This window comes from Leucoraja erinacea, chromosome 26 (assembly GCF_028641065.1).
Source record: "Leucoraja erinacea ecotype New England chromosome 26, Leri_hhj_1, whole genome shotgun sequence".
In the NCBI taxonomy this organism is placed as follows: Eukaryota; Metazoa; Chordata; class Chondrichthyes; order Rajiformes; family Rajidae; genus Leucoraja; species Leucoraja erinaceus.
The window spans coordinates 24,304,438-24,317,111 of record NC_073402.1 but is presented as its reverse complement, the minus strand read 5'-3'; the positions used below and the strand labels follow the sequence as shown (position 1 = coordinate 24,317,111).

General features: G+C 40.3%; 1 protein-coding gene across 1 annotated transcript in view; it reads left to right on the top strand.

Moving 5' to 3' along the window:
• The window catches only part of LOC129709837 (glucocorticoid modulatory element-binding protein 1-like), a 29,583-nt gene extending 19,335 nt beyond the window's left edge, over positions 1-10,248 (top strand). Inside the window, exons 5-9 of the mRNA XM_055656446.1 lie at positions 2,460-2,617; positions 4,195-4,320; positions 6,419-6,556; positions 6,977-7,099; positions 8,514-10,248. Of these exons, the coding sequence (XP_055512421.1) occupies positions 2,460-2,617; positions 4,195-4,320; positions 6,419-6,556; positions 6,977-7,099; positions 8,514-9,226 (1,258 nt within the window). The 3' untranslated portion in view covers positions 9,227-10,248. The remainder of the gene's footprint in view (positions 1-2,459; positions 2,618-4,194; positions 4,321-6,418; positions 6,557-6,976; positions 7,100-8,513) is intronic.
• The last annotated feature ends 2,426 nt before the right edge of the window (positions 10,249-12,674 follow it).

Genomic DNA, 12,674 nt, shown 5'->3' with positions numbered 1-12,674 from the left:
AACTCAGTACAGATAAGCATCCGTGGTCCGGATCAAACCCGGGTCTCTGGCGCCGTAATGGGCCTGTTAGGCGATTTTTAGGCGACTGTCATTGTCGTAGCAGGTCGCTGAAAAAACAGCGACTGGATCCCCCGTCGACATAAAGTTAGCACCGGCGACAACCTGGCACCAACTACGTCAGGAGAAATCAAGCTACCCTAATTGGTGTCAAACCCACTGTTGCCGACTGCTTCTGAAAATGTTTCAACATGTTGAAAATCCAGCGGCGACCAGAAAGATGCTATGACTCTTTGGGCGACTGAGGAGACTACTCACGACCAGACAGGATTAGTCTCCTGTAGTCGCCTAAAAAATAGCCTAAGTGGGACAGGCCCTTCAGGCAGCAACTCTATTGCTGCACCATCATGCCGCCTTGGAGGGTAGGAAAGACGACATCTCAGATTGTGACTCCCGACTCAAAACATTTTCCAATCCATTCCCCTCCAGGGGTACTACCTGACCCGCTGAGTTTCTCCAGTAGTTTGTGTTTGTAAATGGTCCACCACCACATACATGGTAAAACATTAGTCTTTATTCTATTCAGTAATACTGAGCATTCAAACTGCCAGCCATGCATTCCCAGCTCTGTGTGGCTTCTGAGAGCTGGCTGTCCTTGTTAGTGTAGTACTGTAATATCATGTAATGGGTGGCATGCATATATGTGTTGTGGAAAAAATGACATGGATTAATAAGGGTTAATCTACACTTTGTATTTTGCTTAAGATTACATCATCAGTAGTTTCTCTTTCTTGTGCCCTCCCTGCATTTCTCCAAAAGCCAAAGTTCCTGAAATTGGTCCATTTTGATCAGCCTTTTGTCTTCGAACGTGCTTTAAACACCTTGATATTTTGTGTCGCAGTTTCTCGCAGTTTTCTACATTTGTGGCCTTCTGTGACAATCTGGTGCTGCAACATGCTCTTCCTTTGAAGACTTCACAGATCTGTTATTATGTGAATACAAAAATCTTGGATTGTGTGCTTACACCTATGAGACTTGCATACAACCTATCAGGAACCTCACCTGTATTGGTAAAATTCTAGTCCCCTATGATATTACCCATTCTACTCCTTTTCCATCTATCTCCCCCCCATCCCCCTCAACCATTTCTCTAAACTTTCACATTTACTCATTGTTTAATGTATGGTGATCACCACTAATAATATTACGTTGAATGGACAGTCATAGCAGTTTACATGGTTCTTAATAAACTAGCAATTATCTGTTTACACTGCTCTCTTCCTTTCTCAGTTGCAAAGAGATTTTTGCGGTGTCCTAACCAGAGTATGTCCAATTCCATCTTGAACACGTTGAAAGCAATCAATAAGTCTAAATTGTGTTTACTGTTTTTGTGCTGAGCTCTGGTCTTAACTATGTATTGGATTAGGTTGCTGAATTGTCACATCGTCCAATGGAAATTGTTTTGTCTCCGTTAACCTATCACTCATAAATATGCTGTGCTTTTTCTATGGTGTGAACTTTGTTTGCAACACAAATGGGGGGAAAAACTACTGGACTATATTCTACAGCTGAAGGTTTATAGCAGCAAGGTAGAAGGGTCTTTATGAAACAAGTAGCAGGGTATGAGATGAAGAATGCACTTCATGCTTTGGTAATTCCATAGCTTCTATGTCTTGTTGTCTGAAGTGAATGACGTTGACCATAACCCAAACAGCTGCCTATTGTTACATCTCAAGAATGGCCACTGCACTCTGTGATTGTGCCAATCCAAGTAAATCAATATTTTCAAGTTAAAATCTCTGGAAAATCCTTGAAGTAAAGTTTCTGATGCAGCTGTATAAAAATGAAATAATGATTGTGGTGTACATTGAGCATTTGGATATGTTTTTTATTCTCTTGCCCTTTTTTAAAATGACTAAAACCCATGGCACAGAATATTGTGAAAATTGAAAATTACAATCATGAAATAGTAATTTTTAGAATCTTTTTATTTAATGTAGGTTTTTTAGAGAAATGTTGAGAGAGTTCCACAACTAGGAATAAATTCTTTAGGTGTCAGAGGAGCAAGACTTCTTCATCTTGAGAAAGGAAAATAAACCTTTCCATTAGCTGTATGAAAACTAGAATAGCCTAAACTCCGATTATCGTTGAATGTTATAGTAAGAAGACAATTGTTATTTTGTGTAATAATGGTACTTATTCCCCTTGTTTATCTCTTAATCTCTGCAAATTTCTTCCTCCAATAACCATCCATTCCCATTTTGAAAGTTGCAATAAAATTTGTTTTTGTTACTTTACTTTTTTTTGGCCCAAGAAAAAATATTAAGGGAGCGATAGTAAGTGCCAGTTCAGTTGAAATCCTTTTGCAGGCTAAAGTCTAAATGGAGATTAAAGACTGTAGTTGTATGGTGGCAAGGGGGCCAATGTATTGTGTGCCTAATATTTGGTTGCATTATTGGTAGGAAGATGATGGATTCTGGGCAGTTGGACTTTTTTCAGCATGATAAAGTTTGTACAAATACCTGCCGAAGCACAAAGTTCGACCTCCTGATCAGTAGCGCTCGGGCACCAGTTCCCAGCCAGCAGAGCAATGTGATACAAACTCCAACCACCATAGAAGGTAAGTGTAATGCCGCAGTGATGCATTGAGGATGAGGAGTGATGGAGATCTGAAGTGATAGCAGAGAATGTTGCAAGTTCATCAGGGAAATGTGAACTGTATGTGACTATTGTGCTCTTAGCAGGACTGCAATAATCTGTTCTCTACATCAGTGTTCTGTAGGTTATGTTTGAGCCTGATGCAAAAGCAAGCTGTTGATTGTGACAAAACAAAACCTTCTGAGATTGGAAGGTCACTGTTTCAGGTGAAATTCTTCGCCAAAAGTCCTTATGGAATGTGGAGTATGTCACGTATGCCTGCATCAGTTTGTATTTCTAGCATTTGCTGTTTTTCTTCCCTGTCTCCAACACAATGTTGTATAATTTTAGTCAAGATTTAACCCACTGATCACGCAATCAAGCTGTGCTGATTGAGAAATTGAATTGATGTTCTTGACCTGGAAGTAAGTAAAAGTGACCTTGAAGTTGGCAGCCTATCGTAAATTAATCTGGTTCATTATGGTCCTTTGAGGAATGGGAACCTGCTGTCATTATCCTGTCTGCCCACTCAGAATTCATTCCCATGTGTATAAAATTGGTTTGCCACTGAGGGAACTTGAAATTGCAGTAGGTGAACCCTGAGGATATCATGGTCCAATTGCATCCGCCTTTACTGGGCAGACTGCAGTATCCAGTAAGGAATTCACATGATCTCCACTCTTTGTGTGTTGCATTACAATATGACAATGCAGTTTAAATATTTACGTTATTTTTGATGAGTTAAAGCTTGATGCGGAATGAAATCTGTGGTTGGAATGTTCGGGACAGTAGCTCGTTGAAGAACATTGCGACAATTTGTCTGTTTTCCGCGGCAACAATAGCTTCCCACAAGTAGATATTGGGCCTTCTGGCCCTGTCATACAAAACTCTCTACAATTCTTCTTTGCCAAAGTTACTTCCAGAGCTACAGAAAATATTTTCAGGCTAGAATTGTGTACATAATGATGGATCATTGCAGTTTGATAGATTGGGGAGGACTGGGGACATGCATTTGAACTATGCAAAAAGTAAGAGTAGGCTAGATGTTAGGTGGTTCTCTTTTTTCCTAGAGTAGTGAGCTTCTGGAATGCATTGCCGGTTGGTGTGCTGGGTGCTGACCCTGTGCAGGCCTTCAAGAATGAGAGAGCTGGACTGATTCCTGGCTGGGACTGATATCTCATCATGTAAAAGGTAAGTCGATAAGCAGTTAACTATATTGCCTGAGGGGGTCAGAAAGGAATTTTCTGTCATAAATCACCCACTCCAGCCATTTGCCAGTCTTTCCTTTTTCTGTGACTTTAATTTATACACGGGTTGGTAGCGAATTGATTTGTAGAATAAGAAGTGGTTTGCATAATTCTCTAGGTATCACAAATATGGTGCAGACTTGAAACAGCTAATCCTTGCCTTCGTATGCAGGATTGTTTCTGACTGGTAAAGAACGGTGTAGGCAGGTTATAAATGAAGCATGCTGATTTGTAAGGAGAGAGTTTTAATTTTTTTTACACAGTAACTATACACTAAAGTATACCATTTAAAGGCTCTGTGTTAATTTTATAGGTAATGGGGCCCACATTACGGTGTCTGAAGAGAACACTGAAGAGTGCATTGAGTGGAGTCCAGCTTTGACCACAGTGGCAGTTACTACAGAGGATCTAAACAGGAAAGATGGTGAAGAAATTTCAGGTAATTTTGAAGTTCCAAACTGGCTAGCTTTGAGTTAACCATTGACATCAGGTGCTGCTGCCTGCCTTTTGCAAGGGAGTGAACTGATTTATTGTTTTCATTAAAACAATTAGCTTTATCCATTGGTTATAAAATGCAATTGCCCAGAATGCTGAAGCACATAAAAGCATTGACCTAGTGAAGGTCTGACCTGTACGTGACAACAAGTTAAAACTTGGATGATCTGTATTCAGTTTATCTTGAATGGGGGAAAAACTAATATTGTCTCCACAATCCTCCCTCCCCATCCCACAACATGAGTCTACATCAGTCAACATAAGTGTATGTTTGGGTTCATATTACATATCATCATCATAAAGAAGAATGGATGTGATAAGGTAATCAATGTCACTGTGCTCTGTCAGGCCGATATTGCCAGCACTGAAGCCCAGATTACATTCATTCAGCTTGCGTGGGCAGGTTCCATCACTTGTACGCCTGATATCAGACTCCTGAAACAATTGCTCTATTCCAATCTCTGTCATGGAATGAGATTACCAAATGGACAGAAGAAAAAATTAAAGGGTGTGCTCAAATCTACCGTGGAAAAATGGCAGCTTTCCCACATATTCGGCTGTGACCACTCATTGAGGAAGGAACATTTGTAGTGGCAGTGAGAACCTTGAGTCCCTGTAGCACGTGAGGCTCTGTAAATGGTAGGACCAAGCATACTACCTCCCAAGCTATCAACTCTCACCTTCTGTTCTATATGTGGAAGAATCTAGTTCGCACATAGGCTCTTCAGTCACCTTAGAACCCACAAATCTGCAGCAGAAGTGGGTGAACCCTCATCCCAAGGGATTGCCTAAGAAGAATAATAGACTTGTATCCGTTGATGTTAGAATACTGTGGTTTTTACCCCTCTCCAGCATCCTAACAGAGTGAGTGGTAATGAGAAAGTGGTGCCTATTTGAAGAGATATTGTCTTTGAAAGCACATTAAACTGGGGCCCCATTTACCTCGCCAATGTTTCTTATCAAGCTAATGTCATTAAGAACAAAGTTTTTATACCTTGGTCCACTTGACATTAACATACCAATACCAAGACTAAGATTCAGATTACCAATCTCAGTTGTTTGTGTCCTGGATGAGCACTAATTGGCCACATAGCAGAAGTGGCAGTACTTAAAAATATTTTTTTACTGTGAACGGACAGCACGGTGGTGCAACGGTAGAGTTGCTGCCTTACAGCGCTTGCAGTGCCGGGGATGTTGTTTCGATCCTGACTGCGGGTGCTGTCTGTACAGAGATTTTACATTCTCCCCGTGACCGAGTGGGTTTTCTCCAAGATCTTCGGTTTCTTCCCACACTCCAAATACGTACAGGTTTGTAGGTCAATTGGGGCGTGGGTTTGTATACTTGGTATATATGTAAATTATCCCTAGTATGTGTAGATAGTGTTAATGTGCGGGGATCGCTAGTTGGCATGGACTCGGTGGGCCGAAGGGCTTGTTTCCGCGCTGTATCACTAAACTAAACTCCTTCAGTGTGTCCTTGGGTCTCAAAAGATACTTCCAATCTATTTAAGGCCATTCCGTCATTTTTCTTCACTTTTGATTAATGTTGCTTCAGTTGAAAATCTGAAGCAACTGATGATCACTGTTTGCGGCAGAGCAACTTAGTGCAATTTGAAATGATCAAAGTGGCCTTTTAATGAACATAGGTTGAGAAAACTAGGAGGTCTAAGGTACATTGTGTGGACACTGCTTTTCTCCACAGGAGACCATTTGGCTCTCTGCCTTGTGGGTTCTGGAAGGAATTGTCATTTAGTTCTGTGATTACTTTTCTTCCGATAACCCTGAGAAGCTTCCATTCCAAATATCTACACCCTTGTTGCACTGAAATTAAGTGCAAACCGAACAGTTCCCTGTAACTGTCTCGTGGTTCTCTATGGAACCATCTGTTTATGTGGGTTCTTGCTTCTCACATTATCTGAGGAAGTGGAGGTAGAATGTTTTGCATCCATTGTCATTATAGAGTTCTAAAATAATAATCTGATCTGGGACGTAACTGGTGTTGGTGGAATATGAGATTGATGGAGTTGCTTTATTTGTTGCAGAGGACACCTTGGCTTTCTGGAAAGGAATAGCAGACGTGGGTTTGCTGGGGGAAGTTGTTACCAATATTCAGAAGGAGCTGATGGAGATGCTGGCTGGTGTTCAGCAGAGGATGGGTCAAACTCCACTGCAGATTACAGGTAGGTAGAGGAGTATTGTGCTTCACATACTTGAATACTGGCCCTCGAATGATAATTTTCGCAACAGTAACTTTCAAACTAATTCCTGTTTGGGTTTCTGCAGACATATCATTGAGATGAACTATGACAGAGAGCCACATCTGATCATTTCACATTCAGTTTGTTACCTCACTATTCCAAATGGGAGTAAAAGTAAAGTACTTTGCAGCTGCCATTCATAAATTACTATACAGCCGTACAATCATATTCCCATTGATCATTTCACATTAAATGACAAATTGAAGATGCTATTTACAGAATATTTCTTTGACCAAGGAGAAATTTCATCTCATCTGTCATGATAGGCAGAATCTTTACTCTGACTGATCTCCAGTTCTGGATTATAAAAACATTTCAGAATATGTTGTGTGTTTGTTTCAGATGCTGCAGTTCTGAACAACATGGCACACACATTTGGCCTTCTGGAGACTGTGAAGAAGGTCTTGGACAACAGGAAGAGTCAAACTGATCAAAGCCAAGAACAGATTCACAATGATCTTGCAGGTAAGTTGCATTTATCGGGTTGTTATCAGGCAACTGAACCGTCCCCTCACCAGCTCAACTGCAGTCCTGACTTCCCATCTACCTCTTTGGAGACCTTTGAATTATCTTTAATCAGACTTGATCTTCCACTTAATGTTGTGCTTTTTTCCTTTATCTGTACACTGTGGATGCCATCTTGCATCCTTCAAGTTTCAATTTTATTAAAAATGTGTCATAACTTGGCCATAAAGGCCCTTTCTTCTGGTAGCGGCACTGGATCGGAGTTGCAGGGGTCGGCCTTGCCATGTGAAGTCAAAGTCCTCCCCTGCTCTGTGCCGCTGCAAGCCGTGTCCAATCCAATTGATCCCCAGGCTGCTGCAAGGTCTCCAGCGGCCCACTCCACAACACATCGAACCAGGTACATTGACCTGTAAATGCACCATCCTACGTCTCACATGGCCACCACTCTGACTCTGTGCATTGGGGGCACCTCCCGTAGCCGACCTCAACATCCAGAGCACCTCCGAGGGTGCAAGAGGTGAGCCCAGCCCGCTCACTCACTACTCTCCTCTGAGAATGTGGAAGTCCGTCAACAGCTGCACTCAGTCGGTCAATAGGAATTAAAATCGCAAAATAGTATGCATCCAAGGGATAAGATTGTTTTTGGCTGGGTACACCTTTTTCTTCTATAAGAATCCTTTATGTTGGAGTCCATTGACAGAGTAAAGCATGCATGCCCAGTCTGTAAAAAGTAAATACTTCGATATTATTAAAAATTCAACACTGCATATCTACCCGTTGCTGGTTCTTCATCTCCCCTTTGGTATGCAGCTTAATTGTTGCCATGGGGCGGCTTTGTAAAATTTCTCACATTTGAGTAACTGACACCACATATTCAACTTACAAAATATCACGTTAAACACACAAAGCATCCCACAGTTCCTGACAGAAGAGTCACACTGTCACATAGGAGACATGTAATCAAAACTCTGAAAGAATTAGAGAACCGTGCAGGTTAATGGAGGGAATTCCAGAGCTTGAAGCTCAGGTGGGTCATCAGTAGTGTTCAGGGGATGATAATTGGGAATTTCAGGAAAAGACTAGGAAGGAATCTTGCATGTACGTGAAGAGAGGATGGTAATGTTTTCTATTAATTGCATTTATTTATGGTTACATTGATAAAGAGGGTGTTTGATATTCATTTTCTTTGAACAGTACTGCTTTTAAAGATCCATTCAGTACTAACTGGTATTACATGTAATTTAATTGTACTCTGATAATGATTACACTTTTAATTGCCTCATAATTCTACGTGCTGAGCCACAACATGAGGTGTAATAAGAACTTGTGCAGTTGGTGATGTTACCATTTCGATAATGTATAATTTATTTTCCTTTCCCAATTCCTCCTACTCTTGCTTCCTTCTTGCCAATAGAACTGGAACGCCAGCTGGAGGAGCAGAGGAGACGAGCCAAGGAACAGAAACTGAAAAACCAAACATTACAAAATGTGGTGCTGATGCCGATCGCCACTCCCAAGCCCAACAAGCGCCCTCGACTCCAGAGACCTGCCTCAGCCAGCATTCTGACCCCAACCACACCGCTTCAGCAACCCCAGTTCACTGTCATATCACCTATTTCAATCACGCCAATGGGAGCAAACTTTTCTGTTGCCAATGTCACAACCATGCCCATGTCCATTGGCCAGCAATCCAGCCCTGTCACTGTCCACACACTGTCAGGTGGGTCGCAGATTTTCACCAGGTATGCCTCCGTGGTCAGTGCGGCCAAGACAACTACCTCCGACACGGTCACCATTCATCCCGCCTCCAGCCTTGCCCTGCTGAGCACAGCCGCCATCCAAGACAGCAACGCCATCACAACAATGGCTGGTGTGAGCATGGGCCCCGTGGAGCTAGTCACAGTGGACTCTGGTCTGGCCTCTGTTGTTCAGAGCCATAGTGTTGATCATTCAACAGCAGAATCGCAGACTGTGATTGAAATTCATCCTGGGCCAGAGATGGACTCAGACCCAGATGGTGTGGCAGAAGTAGATTGTGATGATAAGACACCTGAAACGGACAACGAAACCCAAATACAAGCCATCGAAATTGTGGCCCACGAGGATCAGCAGGATGAGGAAAATTGAAAGAAGAAAAACAAACATTTGAGCTATAAAAGTAATTGCTTGGCTGTATCTGAATGTACTGTTACCAAAACGTAGTTATGTGTAAAAGGTATGAATTTTGACATGATTTTTTTAAAAGAAGGAATGCAATATTATGATGCGTTCTTTGTGCTCTGTTCCAACCATGGGTTAGAATCCGCTCCAGTTTCCTTCATTTTGTATGCTGCCATCAACCAAGTGTTTGGGTAGCATGTAATTATCTCGCATTGTTTCTCCCTTATCAGAACAATTTGTAATGAAGATGCAATCTTTGCTTTCTTGATGTATTTGAATGCAAAATTAGTACCAGACCCATACACTTAAAATTTCTCACCACAACTACCACTGGCAACTGTTAAGCTAAGTGAGTTGATTCAGTTTTAACCATGCCTAGTCTGAGCATGGCATCAAAATTTGATTACCTGCAAGTGGTGGGGATTGTTCCTACTTGAAGCAAAACTAAAGTTTGAAGGGCTAGTAGGAGTGGATAATAAAACCAGCTGAAGAAAAATTGTATCTGACATTGGATACTTGGAGAGAGGTTTGGAAAGCAATGACAATAGATGTAACAGGTGAAAAAACAGCAACTCCAGATGGTGCAAAACTGATGTAAAATGACGACAAATTGCTGAAACACTCAGCATTTTCATAGCATTTGCACAACAATACATGGGTCTGCATCTTGAGGCTCTGCTTCATGTTTTTTTTAAAGAATCCACTTGATGAAATGTTGATTCTTTTCAGATGCTGCAGACCTTGCTGTTCACTGGTATATTTACTTGTAATTCCTTTGCATACCCTTGCCAAAATTGAACAGGTTCCTATTTGTGGAAGGGCAGCTTCATTGTGTCTCCTTTTCAATGATGTTTTCAGAAGTTTCTTAATGTGAGGCTGTAATGTTTTAATTTGCTTATTATGAATCCACAATATGTACATTTTTTTAAACTAAACCAACAAAAAATGCGTAGCATTCCTATATAACAATTAAATGCATGTGACAGAAAGGTGATTGAAATTAATCAAATGCTTTTATTCGGTGTCTTGTCTAAATATACATTTATTTTTGTAATTCACTCCTTCAACTGATTTATGCTGACAGATATCAAAACCTAACAGCAATGACAGATGATTGCATATTTTGAGAATCATTGTCAAGATTTACTCACCAAACACATCTAAATTTTAAATAGTGCTTCAAAGCAACTGATTACTTTGAGCTAGTTCTTCAGCAGCATTAGTGAAATGAAATGATGATGAGTTAGCTTTTGCTTGTGTTGGCCAGGACATTGAGAACTCTGTGCTCTGAGATAATTTTCCTTGCGAGCAGAGAGCCATGATTTACAAACACTTAAAATGAAGTGGTACTCCCAGCCACGCAGCAATTCCCTGCAATATTCTCAGCAACAATGAGCAGGAAGTTCATTCCCTGTTACAACTCCCTAAAACAATGCGGATCTCCAGTTGGGTCCTATAGTCCTACAGTGTGATTGTACCAGAAATCTGACTTTGAGCAATGGTTGACTTCACTTGGTCATGAAGCATTTGTATGGTTGTTAAGCATGCCATCAATGAGCAATGGAGTACATCGAGCTGGGGGCTGTTCCACTAATAAAGGGGATGCCGAGGAATGCCATGAGACTTCTTTAAACCTTGAAACTTGGGGAATAATTATTCCAATAATTAATATTGAGGGGCAAGAATGAATTAATATATGAAATATTTAAAATAGAAATACAAATGATCATTGTTGTGCAAAACAGTTTGATGCAAGTTTTGCTTAAATCGTCCCCTTAAGATTTTTCTGGGAACTTGGGTGTATACAGTATTTTTCACAATCTCAATCTGTCCCAAAGCATTTTATAACGATTGAAATATTTTTTGAACCAAATCATAGTGCAAATTGTAAAACCTAAGTTTTTTTTACCAAACCTTTGCTTACCAGTTCTGTTTTTAGCAAATGATCAATATTTTAGGCACTTTGTTTATGTATTATGGCCTTGGCTGTGTTTACAGATTCCATCTCTACACCGCAACAGTCTCCCTGAGCATTTCTTCCATTCTATTCTTTAAGTTCTTTGCATAATCTTTGGAGGAGGAGGATAAAAATATTTTTTACGCTGGTGGATAAATAAAAGATCAAAATTTTAAAATCATAGCCTGGGCAATTTATAGTAAAATGAGTGCAAATATCTTCATGTCGATAATAAATTTCATATCCAAAAAATGGGTAGATAATTACAAGCCACGGTCATTTGAGGATACAAAATCAGGAGGAGAATTAAAATGCAGTAAATCTCAACCATAATCTCATCAAACCATGAGAATTGACAGGCTGAATAGTAGTATTTCTTGCTCCCACTTTGCTTACTACCATATCTTTTGTGGGGCATTTGTTACGGATGAACTGTGTGTCATTTTCATCTGTTTCTTCAATGGTAGAGAAGCATACATCTGCCTCTGTCCTTTATTTTATTAAGGGCCAAGGATGAGGAAATAAATGGCTGATGAAATTTAGTGGGATGATGATAATTTGGTGTTCAGACTAATATCCAAGGTGAACCATCACCCAATACTACGGCAGTGAAGTATTTTGATCTGGGATGACAGCTTTTAAATCTTTGCAGCTCGATTCTTATTGCAATTGGATGCTTGGAAGTGAATGAATTAATCACTGTGGGTGTGATGATAGATATGGCAATTTAAAGGATGGCAAATTGTCCCTGAAGTTGAGTTTAAGTTTGATTCTAGGGACTTGAAAACACAATCCACATTGATACCCCTGAAACACCAGGAGGCTTGGCAATGCCGTGGAGTCATTGATGCATGAAACACAGGTAAATGTAAAATATGTCACAGAACTATTTCAAAGCAGAACAAGTTCTCCTTGGTGTTCTGTCAATATTTCTTGACCAACAACAGATTATATACAAAGCAGGAACTGTAGATGATGAATACTGCAGAATTTTCCAATTTATAACAATTTAACTCAAATATACTTAATTTGGCTATGGAGTGATTTGTGACACCCTGAGATCATGGAGGGTGCTTTGTAGGTACATGCTTTACTTTAAATCAGAATACCTAAGATCTCACAATTTCAGATGCAAAAAACAATAAATCTTTATCGAACCTTTATGATGTACAAAATTGAAAGACAATATATTTTCACACAAATAACCAATACCCACAGGAACCAGCAAATGCATATAAAATGTGGGATTAGTGAAAAATTGATCAAAAACAGAAAATTATTGGAGCTCAGCCATTCAAGCAGCATCTGTGGAAAGAAAACAGTTGACATTTGAGCATAAGGACTCTTAGAATGGATAAGAAGGGAAGATTTACAGCAGCTGATGGGAGCTCCATATCTCTAATCCTATCTACGTACCGGTTCAAATGTTTTTAAACATTGTGACAATACCGGCCTCAA